This window comes from Leopardus geoffroyi, chromosome A2 (genome assembly GCF_018350155.1).
Source record: "Leopardus geoffroyi isolate Oge1 chromosome A2, O.geoffroyi_Oge1_pat1.0, whole genome shotgun sequence".
NCBI lineage: Eukaryota > Metazoa > Chordata > Mammalia > Carnivora > Felidae > Leopardus > Leopardus geoffroyi.
Genome location: NC_059331.1, coordinates 14,947,971 through 14,966,893, shown reverse-complemented (window position 1 = coordinate 14,966,893; position 18,923 = coordinate 14,947,971). Strand labels below are relative to the sequence as shown.

At 48.2% G+C, this 18,923-nt stretch overlaps 1 protein-coding gene across 1 annotated transcript in view; it reads right to left on the bottom strand.

Moving 5' to 3' along the window:
- Positions 1–7,696: 7,696 nt before the first annotated feature.
- The window catches only part of EXOSC7 (exosome component 7), a 38,566-nt gene continuing 27,339 nt past the window's right edge, over positions 7,697–18,923 (bottom strand). The window contains exons 5-8 of the mRNA XM_045492590.1: positions 17,996–18,066; positions 12,605–12,728; positions 11,363–11,518; positions 7,697–7,939 (exon numbers count right to left, since the gene is read on the bottom strand). Of these exons, the coding sequence (XP_045348546.1) occupies positions 7,835–7,939; positions 11,363–11,518; positions 12,605–12,728; positions 17,996–18,066 (456 nt within the window). The 3' untranslated portion in view covers positions 7,697–7,834. The remainder of the gene's footprint in view (positions 7,940–11,362; positions 11,519–12,604; positions 12,729–17,995; positions 18,067–18,923) is intronic.

Below are 18,923 nucleotides of genomic sequence, written 5' to 3'. Positions count from 1 at the left end.
CTAGGCTCTGAGCTGGCGGCACAGAGCCTGATGGCAGGGCTTGAACTCACAGACCGTGAGATCATGACGTGAGCTGAAATCAGGAGTCGGCTGCTCAACCGCCTGAGCCACCCAGGCACCCCATCAGAATGATGCTTTAAAAGGGAGTCCCGTCTTGTGAACAGCATTTGCTGTGCATGGTTGTGTGTGTTAGAAGGGCGATATCGTTAACGGCAAACATTTAAGATACATCACTATTTTTGTAAACCTGTTTTGGCATTTCATCATTTTTTAATTGCTTCAGTGGGCCTCAGAAAATACAAGCGGCCCACTGTCTCTCAGCCTCTGAGTTAAAAAGGTTGGAAGATGCAGTCTGGAGGGATGCCCCTTTCCATTGACCCTCTCAGACTCCCTGGACTCGCTTAAACCCCTCCTGGGACGGGCAGCTCACTACTCTGCAAAGCAGCTCGTCCATCATCAGAGTCTCAGCTTGTTGTGAAGTTCCCCTGCAGTGAGGCAGGGGGGCAATCCCGGAAGAGGCCAGCAAATACCTAAAACTGGCCATTGTGACCCTTCTCGGTGTTTCTTTTTCCCTTTTGCTCCCATCTTCCTCTACAGTACGGTTCCTGGGCCTTTTTTAACCTTCTGGAAAATCACCTTTCGACAGAATTCTGCTTGTTACTTGTTTTCATTATGGTTCAGCTCCCAGAACAATACATGTCCTCGAGGGGCCTGCCTGTGGTCAGAATGGTCACTGTTCAAAGAGACACAGACTGATGGGCTCTCTGCAGCAACCGTGCCTCATTTGTTGCCAATGTCGAGCTCACAGCCGTTAAGATATCCGGCTCCCCTTGTCCACCGCCCACCGTCCCTGGCCAGGTGAGGCCCACCATGTGGTCACCTGTGATGGACTCACGGCCAGCCCTGGTGGAATTCATGGATTCGATTCTCCCAGAATGAAAGACCTCCTCTGCTGGCCCTGGCGGTGAGGCCTCGGCCAGCCGGAAGAGCAAGTCGGGGATGGTTTCGGCCAGGAGAGTCGTGCCAATGTTCTCGAGTGACCGCCTCTCTCCCCTGGGACATGTCCATGCACTAACACGCGGCCTTCAGGGTCTAATCCTTTCGTGCCAGTTTCCCTGAACAAAGAATGATCTTGATAACAAAGCCCAGAGGCAGAAAAACCAGGAGAGCTCTAAAGGGCATATTTTTGTTTTTAAGTAAGGTTTTTTGGTTTTTGGTTTTTCTCCATCTCCAAAGCTGTTGGAAGTCTGAGTTATATAAAACGAACCCTGGCCACCCCACCCATGTCAGCCCAAACACCGTGAAAACTTCTGGCCCAACATGGAGCCATCCCCCACCCCCTACCCTCGTCCTGCACAGCTGTTTCCTTTTAGTTTCGCTGGCCCTGTATCAACAGAAATGTGGCCCGCCTGTGGAGGCAGAGAACTTTCCAGACTCTCTTCAAAGGTAAGAGCATGAAGGGTACACACCTCCAAAAATATCGCAAAGGCAGTCTCGGCCCTTCGTCAAAACCAAAGACAAATGGCTTATGACCTTGGCCTCCAGGACCCTCTCATCAGGACAGTCATTTGTTCCTTTTCAAACCTGGTTGGCCTGGTGCTGTCATGCATTCAACCAGTATTGCCAGGCCCTGGGGCACACAACACTGGGAGAGGCGATACACCACCTAGCCAAGTTCTTGGCTCTTAGGGGGCTCACGTTCCTTGGTTGTCTTGTCTCTAAGGTCAACAATGGCCCAAAGAAGAGAGCACTGGCGTCCTGGATTTCAAACCCAGCTCAGACGTCTGGCACTTGGATCCTTTGGGGCAAGTTATTCAAGACCCAGATTCCTCGTCCATAAAATGGGACAATAATCTCTCTCCCACCTACACATGGGATCCTTGCAAGGACACACGCAGACCCCAGGTGTGAGGCAGGCTGGCGACTTGCAAAGGTGTGGGAAGAGGAGGACTGGTCTGAGAAGGCACATGGTCCTCAGGGCTCAATGGCATCTGTCCCTCCCTTTATTCTGTCCAGTCCAGGGGCAAGACAGTAAATCATCTGATTTGTAAATTTGCGAAGGATCAACTAGGCATGCTCAGCCCAGTTATAATCTTGGCTATGAAAGCATACACAAGAAGAAACAGAAAATCTGATTAGCTCTATAGGATACAACAGATTTCAATCTACCTTACTAAAAGTCCCTGCCTCCCCAGATAGCCTAAGAATTCAACAAACGTAAACCTGGCTGTGTTATTAGGGATCATGAGGTTTCCAAATCATCACCCTAGCCCTGCATAATCTTGCCAGGTTTTGCTGGTTTCTCCCACCCGCCTCCCATTAGGATCCTTCTATGTGCACCAAATCTGATCCTTAGTGCACGGGCAGAACCTGCAAATATCCCCAGGGAAGAAAATGGCTGATGATGGCCTGATCGCTTCTGATCTCTCCCTTCTCTGAAATTAAAAAAAAGACAAACAACTTTTGGTTTCATTGGTTTTCTCTATTGATTTCCTGTTTTCAATTCCACTGATTTCTGCTCTCATTCTTGTTATTTCTCTTCTTCTGCTTACTTTGGGCTTAATCTGCTTTTCTTTTTCTAAGATGGAAGCTTAGCTGACTGATTTTGGATCTTTCTTCTTTTCTAATAATATGCATTCAATTGCTATAACTTTCCCTCTAAGCCCTGCTTTAGCTGCATCCCACAAATTTTGATAAGTTGTGCTTACATCTTCATTTAGTTCAAAATATTTTTTTAATTTCACTTGAGATTTCTTCTTTGGCCCATGTGTTACTTAGAAGTGTGTTGTTTAATCCCCGAGTATTTGGGGACTTCCCAGTTATCTTTCTGTAATTGATTTCTCGTTTAATTCCGTTGTGGTCTGACAGCAGAACGTTGTGTGACTTCTATGCTTTTACATTTGTTAAGGTGTGTGTTATGGCCCAGAATGTGGTCTATTTTGGCGAATGTTCCATGCGGGCTTGGGAAAAATGTATATTCAGCTGTTGATGAAGTAGTCTATACAGGTTCTTTATACCCGGTTGACTGAAGGATTTGTGGTTTGGTGTCTGACATTAATTTGGGAGAAATCTTCGGTCATTACTGTCTCAAATATTTCTACTGTTCCTTTCCCTCTTTTTCTGGTATTTCCATCATGCCTATCTTACACCTTTTATCATTGTCCTACATCCCTTGATATTCCATTCTGTTTCTCAAGTATTCTCTTTGCTTTTCATTTTGGGAAGTTTCTATTGATATATCCTCAGGCTCACAGATTCTTTCCTCTACCGTGTCCAGCCTGCAGATAAACCTGTAAGGCATTCTTCATTTCTGTTACAGCATTTTTATCCCTAGCAATTCTTTTTGGTTCTTTCTTAGGATTTCCAGCTCTGTGCTTACATTTCCCATCTGTTCTTGCATGCTGTCTACTTTATCCATTAGATCGTTACATATTAATCATGGTTGTTTTAAATCCCCAGTCTGTTAATTCCAATATCCCTGCCAAGTCTGGTTCTGGTGCCTGCTCTTTTTGTCCAAAGTGTGTTTTTTGCTTTTTAGCATGCCTCATACTTTTCACTTCATGGACAAACACAATGTCCTGGGTAAAAAGGAACTGCCATAAATAGGCTGATGAGGGGAAGTGATCTGTGGTGTGACCAGGTCTCTTAGTGTGCCTCTCCTCCTGGACTGTGAACTTCACGCTGCTTCTCAGCTACCTGACTCTGACTAGCCCCCTCACACACGTACACCCCTAGGTGAGACAGGATGGCTAGAGGGGACTTGAGTGGGGTATTTCCCTTCTTTCACGTCAGTTAGGCTCTGGTTAAGTAGTTTCTCCTGAGGGCAGGCCTTGTTAAGCACAGAATGCTCCGAGGTGCCTGGGTGGCTCAGTCGGTTGAGCGTCCAACTTCGGCTCAGGTCATGATCTCGTGGTTTGTGGGTCTGAGCCCTGTGTCTGGCTCTGTGCTGACAGCCTGGATCCTGCTTCAGATTCTGTGTCTCCCTCTCTCTCTGCCCCTCCCCAGCTCACACTCTGTCTCTCTCTCAAAAATAAACTTAAAAAAAAAAAAAGAAGAATGGAGTGCTCTGGTATACTTACAAATGGCCCTCCCCTCCCTCTCTCCCTTCCCACCTGCTAAAAGCAGGAGAGAGTTTTTCTCTGAAATTCACTGTGAGAAGCAGGTTGAGCTCCTGGAGATAAAATTCACAAAAGCGGAGGGGGTAGGGAAGCTTGATGACTGGATCCCTCTGGAGTTTTTAACTCTCAGAGCTGTCCACACTGAGCCTCCAGCAATCTACCAGTTATAATGCAGGCTTCCCTCCCCTGGGCCGGTTCCCTTATTGGTTTCCAGGAAGTTGTGGCTCTTTGTTGCTCTCTCCAATTGGGGGAGCAGTGGTTTGCCCTGTGACCTCACCGCTCTTACGCATCCAAGAAGAGTTGTTGCCTTTTCTATGTGTGTTCAGTTCTGGCATCTCCTCCTCATTTACTTCAGGTCCGAACTTCAGGGGGCTACCCCAGCAGGGAACTAGCAACAAGTCGGACTTCCTTACCAGGACATGAAATCTTCTTTTCAGCCATAGCCCTGGTCCAATACCCTCAAGATCCACTCCTATTCCCACATCCCTGGTACATGCCAAGCCAGGTCTTGCAATTACTTTGGTGGTCACGTGTTTCTTTCAGGAAATGGCTGCTCTCCTTCAGCTAGGGGGCGGGGGCTTCTTCTGTCTGCCCAAAGCATTCAGGGAAATACTGGGGATGAAAATCCTGTCTTTATCCCAGGTCTCAGTCCCTTTCTCTCCTGACAAAAGCCCTGACTTTGGCCAAGGAGGCAGCCTGTCTCCTTCGCAGCTCTGCCAGTCATGCACAAGAACATCCTGGGTCTGAATGTCAATACCTTCTATGTAGTAGCTGCAGATCGGTCTCCTTAAACTGTACTATGAAGGTCCCCTGGTTTTTATGCCACACCACAAGTTGAGAGTTGGCCGACGAGCCTTTCATTCCTTTCTAAAAGGCTTTTCAGAGTTAATAGAAGCCAGTCAACTAAACAATCCTCATAATTACCACTGACTCCATGCTTCCATGTGGTAGAGCTTTCACATGACCCCACATGACCTCTCCTGGACCTCATCCCAACCCACCACAGGCAAGTTTTGGTAACGATGACACTGATCACTGACCCACAGGGCCTTTGCTGCTATCTGCCAATGACTGGTTTCGTTTCCAAGACCCATTTGGAGGGTCTGCTTTTTTAAGGCCACGTCTAGTACCAAATGCTTAGTCTGGGTCACTCCCCAAGTCAAAGCCTGAGACAAGGACTCGTGTTTGGTAGTTTATTTGGGAAGTGATCCAACAGGGAGGGACTGGGGAGAATAAACAAGGAAGGAAAGGACTGACCACAGTCATGAGGTCATGAGGTCATGAGGCACGGTCCCACTGGCGTGTTTTGTCAAGAGTACCGAGTTAACTCTCAGAAGCGTCCACCCGAGGATCAGATGGAACAGCATGTCTCCATGGTTCCTGTCCCCACGTGGTTGTGGGTTGCCTCAGGAAGGGTTAAGTCCCCAGCACTTTTGGGGTGCACATACTTCAAGGCCGAGCGGGCTAATATTCTAAACGGATGTATTTTGTAGGCTTAAATTTACATGATTTGGGAGACCAAGAAATCACAGAAACAAGACGACCAACTTAGGGGCTCAGGTCATGATCTCACGGCTTGTGAGTTCGAGCTCTGTGCTGACAGCCTAGAGCCCGGAGCCTGCTTCAGATTCTGTGTCTCCTTCTCTCTTGCCGCCCCCCTCCTCCACCACTTGCACTCTGTCAAAAATGTATAAACGTTAAACATTTTTTTAAAAAGATCAACTTGAATATTCTAGAACACTGCATTCCCTGATGATTATTTAATGGCTGCTAAGGACAGCTCTCTTTCTGCTGGAGGAAACACTGAGTCTCTCCAGGACAGTATTTTTCCAAGTCTTTGCCAGTCTCTGCCATCAGTTTTCTCCTCCTTTATTGTGAAAGCTGCAATAATCACATATTTCCAATATATGAACCTCCTGGACAGACCTTGCTCATTGGGTGTTCCATTTCATGTGTGATGTATACTTTTTAAAAATTTTGTTTTAAACTTATTTATTTTGAGAGAGACAGAGAGTATGTGAGTTGGGGGGAGGGCAGAGAGAGAGGGAGACAGAATCCCAAGCAGGCTCTGTGCAGGCAGCATGCAGAGCCCGACACAGGGCTCGAACCCACGAACTATGAGATCACGACCTAAGCTGAAATCATGAGTTGGACGCTTAACTGACTGAGCCACCCAGGCGCCCCTGTGATATGCACTTCTTACCAGGAGGGGTGGCCTTCAGGAAAGGTGGTGGCAGAGACAGATGCTAACATATTTCTCACCTCCATTTTCACCGCTCGGCCAGTCAGCCCAGTTGGGCAGCGGTCATACCCCCAGCCTGGCAAAGCCTCGTCCGTCTGAGGTCTTTAATCAGCAAGACTGAAGCTTCTAAACTTGATCCAAAGTCTGGCTGCCTCTTGACCACTGTCAATGTTCCATCACGGGCAGTCAGCCAGGAGCAGGGGCGGGAGGAGCAGGCTGATGTGTTGGGAGCACTGTCACGGTGCCTGGAGGAACAATCGCTGGAAAAGTATTTACGAAAAATGAAAACCCAGGTTGTGTTCTCGAGAGGGCGGCAGCCCCAAGTCTAGGCTCTATTTCTCTCTGTTGGACGGACCTGGCCATGCCGGAAGGTGCCATGCCAGGGCCTCTGGGACGAGTCTGCAATGGCTTCAGCTCACATTATGTTCCTTCCATGAGGCATTAAGTTCCTAACTCCTCACCCTATTTGTCTAGCCGAAATGCACAGGGCAAATGCCATGGCTGAAATACTCGCCCTTGGTGAATCAGCTCCTTCCCCAGAGCTCTGTAAGACTGACTGGGGAGTTTCAGTTTGGAAAAAAACAGAGATTGCTCAACCTGTGAGCAGACTTAATTCTAACACACTGCGCTGTGAGTCAAATACAGGCTGTGAGGAGCCTTCTGGGGCCATCAAGAATGGCCTTCCCTCTGTCCCCAGAGTGTGAAGCTGAGTAATCACATGACAACATCTCTGAAGCAGCCTTCTTCATGCTGATGAAGCAAGGAAATCTTATGAAACACCAGGGAGTGGTTACAAAATGCAGAGCAATTTCAAAACGAGTGATAAGAAAGCTGTGGCTAAGGGGCAAAGTGGCCACTAAGCACCCCGACCCTAGGGAGCTCGGCGTGAATTTCTTGGGAGGGCAGGAAGCAAGAACTGGGCTTCCCAGGACTGAGGAAGGTTCACCAGCCCGGCAGAAGCCACGGGTATGTATCTGGGGCATATGCCTCCCTTCTCTCCCTCAGAAGCACCACATCCACAAGAATGAACCGTGTGTGTGTGTTTTTCTTGTTTTGAAAGCCCTACAGGGGAAATATTTTTCACAAAATACATTATCATAAGCATTTCCTTTAAACCACTTTTCTGGCAGGCCCTTATTCTCGTGTTTGTGTTGTTGCTGTTTTGAACTCCTGCAGCAGGAGATAAAGGAGTCTCCCTGGAGAGGCACGACCAGAGAATTCCCCCTCGGACCGCAACCCTGGGCTCAGCTGCCATTGGCTAGACGAGGGCCGGACGTTCCGGGCGGTCACCGAACGGCACCTTGGCTTACAGCTGAAGAACTCTAGCCGTACCAAACCGGACTAGAAAACAGACTTTAATTTTACACGTACGAATGTCAGCTCAGGTTTACAGCAGGTAAGAAAAATATATACAAACTGCGGCTTAAAAAAGGAAAAGGAAGAAACACGCAGCCCGTGTTTGCGCTGACGTGAGTCATCCCAGGAATCCGACTTTCTGTCTCTTGGGCCCCAGGCTTTCCTCCTTGTGTAGAATGCTCTGCAGGGAGGCGTGCAGCACCTTGCCCACTCGCTTGCCAGTCTGCAGGGCAGAAGAGAGCACACACCCACTTGTGAGGCACACACACCCAGACCAGGAGAGCTTCCCTCGCTGCCTGCCAGCCGTCCAAACTATACCGGCTCCATCTGCCTTAAGGGACTTTTATTTAATTAAACAAGTCAATACAAAAACAACCCCCAAACAACAACAACAACAACAGAACAGTTACCTTCTGGAAAAATCTCATACTAAAAACAAAAACAAAGGAGAACACCTACCCCCAGGCCCAGGCGGCCAGCAGGAAGCAGCCAAGGCTGCCTCAGCCATTAGCTCCCGCTTAGCACTCCCGCTGCCATTACAACAAGCAGCAAAACCGTCGAGCAGACCTGGTTTTGGTTATGGCCGAGTCCTGCTGCCCGGTGGGGAGAAGGCAGAGGGAGGCCACAGGGAACCGAGAGTGTGTCTAATGAAGGAACAGATGGCTCTGGGGACACGTTTGAACAAGCAGTTTCTCATTCACCTGCCACCAAATCTCTAAGCAGGACTGTTCAGAGGGGACCCAGCTGATACCTGGGTAGGGTCTCCGGTATCGCTGCCATGCAGAGATGCTAAAAGCATGGGATGTCAGGAGCAAGACGCATCAAGAGGTCAGACAACCCGCAGACTTCCTAATTAGCCCCCACACAGGAGACACGAGGGGGGCCCTCAAAAAGAACTCACTAACATACAAAAATCTTTCTTTATGAAACTGTTTTCTGTGTCTGAGCTCATGAATAATTTTTTTTAATGTTTATTTTTGAGGGGGAGACAGAGAGAGAGAGAGAGTGAGCAGGGGAGGCACAGAGCGAGGGGGACAGAGGATCTAAAGTAGGCTCTGCACTGACAGCACAGAGCCCGACGCGGGGCTTGATCTCATGAACCAGGAGATCATGACCTGAGCTGAAGTCAGACGCTCAACCGACTGAGCCACCCAGGCGCCCTGCTCATGTGTATTTCAAGACTATGATGAACCAACCACAGGTCTCCACGTCGTCAAGTCTTCCACATTCCCATAGAAGTTTTCATTCAGTTGTGCTGCCGATTCCACTCTCGGCAACGTCAGGGAGAAAGATACCCAGGCCTAGACCCTCGCCTCAACCCTCCCAGTTACGAGGAACTTCTCCCCTGGCCCCTAAGGGAACACAGGATGAGGCTCCAAGTATTGCCGGAAATTCATATGAAAAGATCTCATTCCAAAAATGGGAAGTGTTCACTTGCATGAGATGCAAAGTCAGGGCTAAGGACCAAAGTGACCAGAAAGGTTTTTTACCATAACATGAGAGAAGGAGAACATGTCAGAATCGATCAGAGAGGGGTACTGATTACTCATATGAATGAAGGTGAGGGACGGGGTAAGAGGGGACAGGACAGACAGGACACTAGGACTTGGGAGGTCTGAATGTGAATGGCAGAGGCCAACCCCCCACCGATGTTTTAAGCTTCACAACAGGCATTTCTGGATTGCTGCTTCCCTGGGTGAGGCCAGAGCAGTCAGACAGGACCACGGGGCTATGGTTCCCCCTGAGCTGGGTCTGCAGAGCTCATCTGCCGAGCCCCGGAGGAGGATGTAGCTCGGCTCACCATACAGCGCTCTGGCTCTCCTACCAGCCACGGCAGCCGCAGCCTACCTGGTTGGTAGGGTCAAAAATAGCTCAGTGTGGCTGCAGGGGTGCCAGGGCAGCCCTAGAAGCGCACAGTCTGGGTGTGAATCCTACTGCCGGCATGATGAGCTGGGAAACCCACAGGCAACTTACCTATCTGCTACATGTCTCAATGTCCACGTCTGCAAAACCAAGGATAACAACAATGGTTGCCCCCACAGGAAGGCTAAGGACTAAATGACAATAGGTTGGGTGCCTGGGTGGCTCAGTCGGGAGGAGGCATCTTGACTTTGGCTCAGGTCATGAGCTCGTGGTTTGTGAGCTGGAGCCCCGCGTCGGGCTCGCTGCTCTCAGCCTGTCAGCACAGAGCCTGCTTCGGGTCCTCTGTCCCCCTCTCTGCTCCTCCCCCACCTGCGCTTTCCCAAAAGTAAATTAAAAATAAGTAAATAGATAAATGACATAATATGTTTAAAGCACTAAACACAGAGCACCTGACACATAGTGAGTGCCCGATAAATTGTCGTGATTCCTTACTGCTTTTCTTGTTTTACGTACTGGGATTCCCGTAAAATTCTCCTGGAAGAGGTGGGGGAGAAGAGCTCCTTCCAAGACAAGGTTTCAGAGCCACTTGTCTAGAGAGGCAGAACTTATAAAGTATTTGAAGGGTTTTTGTTTTAAAAAAAAACTAACCAATTAACCAACCGGCCACGAAGAATCCCCCTGCCGTGCACGGCGAGAGACACCTGAGCTCCGGGCAGACCCACGCCGCGACACTGCCACACCCCCACGCCCTTGGGGGCCGTCATGGGGCCTCACAACACGCCCAGCGGCAGGCACCCTGACCACGTTACGCTCTCCCTGAGATGAGCTGCCTCCCAGCCCGGGTAGTCTGTCTTCACGCCTGAGTTCTTGACACCGTGCACACCGCTCATTTTTGCTTTCAAATAAGACAACAGAAAGAGAAAATGGACTTTAAATGCTTAGAGCCTTCAGTGCAAAGTCAGTGTTTCCAGGCGTGAAGGAAGAGTGGGCGTGGCAACCTTGCCTGCTAGTCAGCCATGACCTCTGGACGTTGAGTTGTGATGCAGTACCCAGAGCAAAAAACCTGGGTCTGGCCAACTCTGTTCCCAGCAAGTCAGTCAGTCAGTCAGTCGGTCAGTGTCAGAGTCCTCAAAGATTTCTGGAAAGTCAAGGCGGACGTGGGGGAAGGGGAGTCTGGAAAGACACAGGTGGTCCCTGCCACGAGGGCCTTTCAGGCCTATAAGGGAGACACACGCATCACCCCAATGGTTGGTGCTGCCTGACAGCCTGAGACCCGTGGGGAGTGACCCACCCCGAGGCAGTTGGAAGGATTTCCTGTCTGTCTCCTTTTGAACACTTCTAGAGCCATGAAGACATGGGGAGACGGCATCCTTCAGCCCCCGGCTCTACATTTTCTCATTCCCTTCAAAGGACAGGAAGCAGTCAGGCAGGACCCCAGTTCCCTCATCAGATCGCAGAAGCCTGGGGTTTTAGTTACAAGCGATTCCACGTTATCAGTCCAACACACTCATCCGTTTCATCTAGAACCATGGAAATGTGAGATCAGAGAGGGAGAGGACAAGGAACGATCACTGACAGGTTCCTTACCTCCCAGTCCGGAGCCTCCCACGGCCACCACCCTTTGCCATGTCAGTAGAAACCAGCTCACACCAGCTGTTCTCCCAGCTCTAAGTCTGGGGTCAAGGGCGCAAAGGCAGAATTCCCCTGGTGTGACCAAGGGGGTAAGAAGCGGGAGCAAACACTCCCAGACAGTGCCTGCACCTGCTTCAGGGCCAAGCCTCACCTCCATCATCTCGAAGATGCTCTCTGGGTCCAGGCTGCCCTTCCCCACTTTCCTCATGCATGTCACGACTCCCTTGCTGGTCACGGACACCAGCAAGCTGGCCAAGGAGCAGGCCTCCTCCTGGAGAGTAGCATCCACTACGTGCCGGTAGCCAATCTGCAAGGTCAGAGTGCACACGCGGGTAACACACATCCCAGATGCCCACCCTGGACAGCCTCGTGGAGGGAGTATCTCCACCAGCAAAGAACCTGCACTGCCCGTTCCAGATCTTATTTTAGATTCTGCTCATATGGAAAATGCCTGAAACAAGGTTCAGCAATTCTACCACGGGCCACTCTGCCAGCAGAACAACAAAAGCATAAAAAGGAAACGTGGGGTGGGAGTGGGGTTAGAGCCATAATTCAGAGACTATCCAAGTGAGGCCACCAAACGTCTCCAACAGAGGGGCCCAGGGAGAAACTGACAATGTGAGACCACACAGATGTTTCGCTGAAGACAAAGATGAATCAAGGGGGTGCAAGCTAAGACACATGCTCAAAAATGAGTCAAGTGCAGAAGGCTTTGGCCAGTCCCCACATTTCACCAAAGCCCCAGGTTCGTGAAGTGACTTCAGTGGAATTAAACCTGACCCATACAGTCCTGTTTTTACATGAATCCTGTGCGGAATCAGGGACAATCTCAGCCAACGCAGGCCTGTCTGCACGGCCTTGGGCAGCGCCAGGTACACAGCAGCATCAGCCAGAGCTTGGGCTCCACGGGCCTCGGTGCTAACGTAAAAGCCACACTTGACACAACAGATGCCCAGATCCTGCTCCAACCCCTCATTTCACAGATATGGACACTACAGCCCACAGAGGGGGCAGTGTTCGCCCTTCAACCTCCCTGCTATTATTCTTCCAGCCTAGACCCCATAGAATTGAGGGAATTAAGGGAAATGTGCACACAGGGTATTTCAGTGAAATGCTTGGTATGGAGGAGCTTAACAAACTCTGGCTACTATTACTATGAACCCCCTCGTGTCCCCCTGCGACTCCGTCATGTCTTCCAATTAAAACAAATAAAATAAAAGGAAAAGCTGCTCATATAGTGGCTTCTAAAATAACCAAATTACTCGATTTGGATTAAAGCTATTTCTATATGATTTGTGAAGCTGTAACTTCTCAATCTATTAAGTAACCTTAATGGGTTGGGATTGAAGGAGACTCACAAGGAAGTCAAAAGCCGTCAGATACAACCACATACCTTGCACAGGGTGACAATGCAGGGGACATTCTCCACACTTAGCCGGATGCAGTCATAAGGGTCATCCGAGAGTTCAATATCCTTGGACCCCTCTTCATCCTCTAGAACCCGAACTCTTGGTATCCTAGAAACAGAAGCCCAATCAAAATCCCCACTTACTGTGAGGAAGAAAGAGAACTTCTTTTTCTTGAGACTGACAACAGGGGTCAGAATTCCTGCGCCCCACAAGATGAAGTCACACTCTGCTTGTACTTTATCATCCTCATCCCTACCATCCCTGTCAAGAGTGCACAGGCAACACTGGAGAGCAGTGCAGGAAGGAGGTCTTTTTAAAAATAACACTTGGTCAATCAGATATGCACATGGGGGGAAAAAAAAAGGAATCTTGATCCCCGCCTCATACCATATATAAAAATCCATACCAAATGGACTGTAGAGATAAAGGGGAAAGACAAAACAATAAAGCTTTTAGAAGAAAAACTAAAAACCTAAAACTAATCTTCATCATCTTGGCGTAGACAAAGATTTCTTAAACAGGACACAAAAAGGGCTTACCATAAAGGGAGAAAAAAAACAAACAAAACCCGATAGATTCAATTGTGTTGAGAACTGTGAACTTCTGAAGAATCATAAAACCTAACACACAGATTTCTATATTGTGCTGTTTTGTGAACAAGGCAAAGAATCTTAACCTAAGAGTGAATCCCTTCATGCTGAAATTACACAGGGTGTGAGGGACTTGTTAGGGAATGTGATGAGTTATTATGTGATCAGTTATATGAGATTCTTCTTGGTTTTTACCTTGTTACTTTCATGCAAAATTCATTTGTTACTCAGAAACTCTTCTTTGACATTGGAGGCCTTTGTATCCAAGATATTCTGAATATGTAAAATTATGTGTGTCAATGGAATACACTACAATAAAATAATACCATATATCTGGATAATCCTCTAGAGTTTATTGGAATCCTTCCACATTTATTATTTCATTGAAAATAAAAAAGCAATGAAATAGGTAAGAGTTGGACATTTTATTTTTTATTTTATTTTTTTCAACGTTTATTTATTTTTGGGACAGAGAGAGACAGAGCATGAACGGGGGAGGGGCAGAGAGAGAGGGAGACACAGAATCGGAAACAGGCTCCAGGCTCCGAGGCATCAGCCCAGAGCCTGACGCGGGGCTCGAACTCCCGGACCGCGAGATCGTGACCTGGCTGAAGTCGGACGCTTAACCGACTGCGCCACCCAGGCGCCCCAGAGTTGGACATTTTAATTGCCTGTTACTCAGTTATGTTCTTCAAAGACAGAAAAAGACAAATGAAACCATGGTCAATGTTGTCCTCCCCTCCCCATCCTCAGAGTCTAACACACTAACTGCCACAAGAAGGGACTCATTTATTGCCTAAGATTTAATTACTTGTTCAAGGTCACAGGCACTAACAATTGTTGGAGCAAAGACTAAACGCAGGCTTTCGGGCCCCAACAGCAGTGTTTGCTCTGCACCACTGCTAACGTAACAGCATCTGCCTATATAAAGGCAGAGAAACTAGAAAACCAGAGAAGAATAATGTACATGTGTCTGTATTTTCTCTGAAACTGACCAACCTGTCCACTTTTAACATGTTGGCAGGTAAACAGATGACGAAGATAAAGCCTGGGTCACTAAGGACTTAGGCAAGTGCTGAGGAGTCCCTGCCCATAACTACCGTCAATGTGTCCATCTGCTCTATATTTAGAAACACATTTGTCCAAATTAACATATTTAGACCCATGGAAGTGAAGACCATGTTCTGAAAGGTATTAGGAAGTGCTACTAAGGCTGATGAGAAAGCCTGGGGGCTAAGAGAGCATCAATAGCTAACATTTCATTATTCTGGAAAGAGCTACTTAAGCTAGTAGAGACATTCCCAAAGGGGGGAATGTCTCCAGAGCTGTCTAAAGGGATAAACCCGACCTCTTTGATTTCATTGGCCAGGGCCTCTGTACACAAGCTGCATTTATTGCTAATTTTTTATCTTGACTAAATGCATATTAGAAATGAAATGATCTTCCCACATCAGGCTGATGTTCTACTTTCAGAAGAGCATGCATAATCAGCACTAAGCAGAATGAGACATTTTCTCAATGGCCCTCTGTACAATGTTTCAAAATTAATTATTATGTGGATCCTGAGAAACTTAACTGAAGTCCATGGGGGAGGGGAAGGAAAAAAAAAAAAAAAGAGGTTAGAGAGGGAGCGAGCCAAAGCATAAGAGACTCTTAAAAACTGAGAACAAACTAAGGGTTGATGGGGGGGTGGGAGGGAGGGGAGGGTGGGTGATGGGTATTGAGGAGGGCACCTTTTGGGATGAGCACTGGGTGTTGTATGGAAACCAACTTGACAATAAATTTCATATTAAAAAAAAAAAAAAAAAATATATATATATATATATATATATGAACTTCTGTTTGTCAAAAGACAGCATTTAGAAGTTAAAAAGAGAATCCAGAATGGAGAAAAATATTTGCAAACGTGTGTGTGCGTGCATGTGTACATATAAGCGGACATGTTACGTAAAGAATTCCTACCAAACGTAAAAGACAACCTAACAGAAAAATAGGCAAAAAACCTGGAATGGGGACTTCATAAAAGAGGCCACTAAAGTAGTTGATAAACATACAAGAAGATATTCAACTTAAATATTCATCAAGGAAATGCAAATTAAAACAATATGATACCAAGAGACACTCACTAGAATGACGGATATTAAAAAGACAAAAAAAAAAAAAAAAAGCCCACAAGTTGGCAAAGATATGAAGCAACCCAGGACGCTTATACAACACTGGTGGGAGTATCATCCAGTAAAAGCACTTTAGAAAACTGTTTTGCAGGGTATCTACTAAAACCAAACACAGCCATGCCTTATGATCCACAACTTTCACCCATACCCAACAGAAATGGGTAAATACGTGCAAGAAAAATACAAAAATGTTCGTGTTTGGAATAGCCAAAAAAACTGGAAACTGCCCAGATGCTCATCAACAGCAGAATGGATAAATCAACTATGGCACAGTCACACAATGGAACAGCAGGCCGCGTAGAGCAAACTACGACTCCGGGCCACAATACGAGTGTCTCAAAACATCATGCTCAGTGAATGAAGCAGACACACAAAAACACCACACGGTATGATTTCGTTTATATCAAGGACAAAACCATTCTATTGTTACAGGACAACGGTTCTCCTCAGTGGGTGTAGTGACTGCACGGGGGTGGAGGGTGAGAGGGCTTCTGGGGCCTGGCCACGTTGTTTCTTAAGCCGGGTGCTGGAAAATACATTTAACCCACAGAGTCCATTCATCTCTGTCTGGGGTGGGGGAGCCAGGGAGGAAGAGGCGGTCCATTCAGCTACCGTGATAGAAACAGCATTGGTGCTTTTCCCTGCTCCTCTAACAAAAGCCGTCGATGATTCCAGCCCTGTTGGCTGTCCCTACACAAGGCAACATCCACAGCAGATAAGCCGCGGCCAGGGAATGTCCACAGGAGCCAAGGAGTCCTGCTAGGGTCTGCCCTGGCTCAAAGTCTCCGTGTCAAGGGTACCCAGAGTGGAAGTACTAAGTAACATCCTATTTGAGCAAGTCAGGTAATCCATTTGAATTTGGGTCAGTTATGTTAAAACACACACACACACACACACACACACACACACACACACACACACTCCTTCCTGACACTTTGGCCACAACATAGTTCAGCAGAAGGGCTACAGAAGAGCCTCTGTCCTTCTAAAGGACACGAACTGGACGTATGGTCTTTCCATGTATCAGGGGACCTGATGTCTCACATGGTCCACATCCCTTGCTATCTGCAGGGCTATTCTTGTCCTGGGGACAAGACTCCTGGCTACACCCAGGACAGGTGTCCTCTCCAACTTGAGCAGCTGGGTCTTACCATCCTGGGGCACAGCTTGCCCAACGCTTCCCCCCACAGCCAGACAGCCTCGAGCCTTGTCTGGTTCCACTCTCTCTTTTTGCCCTGGTGCCTGTGGAAAACCAGCTGGCAGATGGGGAGTGCTTTCCAAAGCTCCAGGTCCAACAGATGGCCACTTCCTTTCTTCTCCGATAGAGCCCGAGCACAGGCTGACACAAATGGTACTGGTACTCAGGCCCCACGGTGGCCACAAGTGCGGGGCGGAGTCTAGTGGCACAGCATGGGGTGGGGGTGGGGGGCTCCACAGCTTTCGTTCTCAGCAGGTACTCCATCCTGCAATGTCTCACCAGAATTTACTTAACTTTGTTTTTGTTTTCTTCTGAATTACTCAGGTAGTCTAAATCCACCATAGAAAACCTCTAAAATACAGATGAATGTTAAGTCGCCTATGATGGGAGCCCTAGAAAAGAATCACAATGACCATCCTGGGACATATCCAGACATATTAAATATACGAGTTACCAAAAGTAAAAATCAACAAAACAAACAAGATGAGAGGTCTGTGTTTAATGACTGGCTTTCTGTATTAACAAACTTCTAAAGAGGCTGCTGTGCAGGATTTCGATCCCCTATGTTGGGACACTCCGGTTGTTCCCAACTTGTCACCATTACAAAGAGGCTGTGATGAACATTCTAGAATAACACCCTTGCCTACTTATCCAATTAACCCCTTAGACGATAACCCTAGAAGTCTCTAACCCTCATTTTCTAAACCCCACGGTCCTCCACTCCCTCAATGTAAGCTCTCTCGTGGCATGAACGTCACCACCCATGCATTTATTTTTGAATGCTGCAAACCGTCCTCAAAGAAGCTGGCACGTAGAAAGGGAGAAGCCTACAGGATCAAACGGTTAGAGGGAATGCCAACTCCAAGAAGGCTGAGTGCCTTGTCCCTTGCTGCACATCTGGCCGGGGAGCCTAACCACAGTGGCGTAACCACTTCCTGCTCTTAAACCCAAATGCAGGCTGCCGCCCTGCGTTTAGAACATTCTTGTGTCCGATCGGGGAATATGTGAGCACCTACTCTGTGTCAGGCATTGCTAGTGGTGGTGGGGATGTAGCAGACTGCACAACAGGTGAAACCCACGCCCCCGAAGTTCTGTACCCAGTAACAGTATTTGGACAGTCGACCTCTGGGTGGTTTTCACTCCGTTTGCTTCTCTGTGGTTTTCTAACATTTTTCTACATGGGACATGGTTACTTATGAAAATAATAACATAAAAAACAAATACAGAAATATACGCATGTATTTAGTTTTATCTTGTGAAATCCAGAGCTTACCATTAAAGGCCACCATTTTTCATGCTAAACCCCTTGTCACCTTCCCCTGGAAGCTTTGGCAGAAGTGTCCTGAGTCTTCCATCACAAGTGTCGGCTGGGGTTCTCTGCAGGCCCACGGGGCTGTTTCCAGGAAGACTCACCTTGTATTGAAGAGAGCAGCCTTTACAGCAATGGAGATGGTGTCGAACAAATTCCCGCCACATTCCAGCAGCTAAGGGAGGCAGGGAGTGAGGTGGGAAGAAAAAGCAAGGGTAATTTCTTACTCTAAGTATTATCCTAATTAAAGGACACTGGTTCCTAAGAAATACTGACCGAGCATTTACAAAATAAAGAAAAGAACAGGCGGCTGCTCTCCTGGCTGACACTCCAGGTGTCACCCTAATTGCAAGAAGCACCTGGAGGCCGTGCTGGCCTGGGCCCCACGGCTGAGGTCGCCGCTGGCATTGGCTGTGGGGCCACCACTCAGGCCCCGGCTTGCAGTGGATCTCCTCTAAGTGGCCCCCCAGCCAGTTGGGTCTGCACTCAAGGAGGAAATGATCACCTGCATTTTGTCCCAAATGGCTCCTGATTGCGGAGCCTGGTGGCTACTTACCAAAGGGAGGCGGGTCCCAAACCCGACTCAGAATCTGGCGCGTTTCCTTCACACGCTGCATTCATGCCCAGGGCAAATCTCTAACTTCCCTTTAAGCTCGAACCTCAAGTGCAGACACCACCCTTCCCACGATGCTGCATAATTACCGCGTATTAAAATATGACCTCCCCTGACTCCCCACTCCACCCCGCCAGCCCGTACTACTGCCTGGCTTTGTCACAGCAGCCTACTTGCCTAGCATGCGACTAGCCCTTCTCTATGCTGGTTCACACACACTGCCGCACAGCAGAGAGCTCCAGCTGGACTCCTGAGTCAGACTGTCTGCTAGGATCCCCACGCTCACCGGGCAGCCGGGAGCTACCTCAGCGCTCTGCGCCTCATCAAGGGCAAAAATCACAACTATGTCACAGAGTTGTCACCAAGGCGGAAGGAGCCGGGGCGCCTGGGTGGCTCAGTCGGTTAAGCAGCCAACTCTT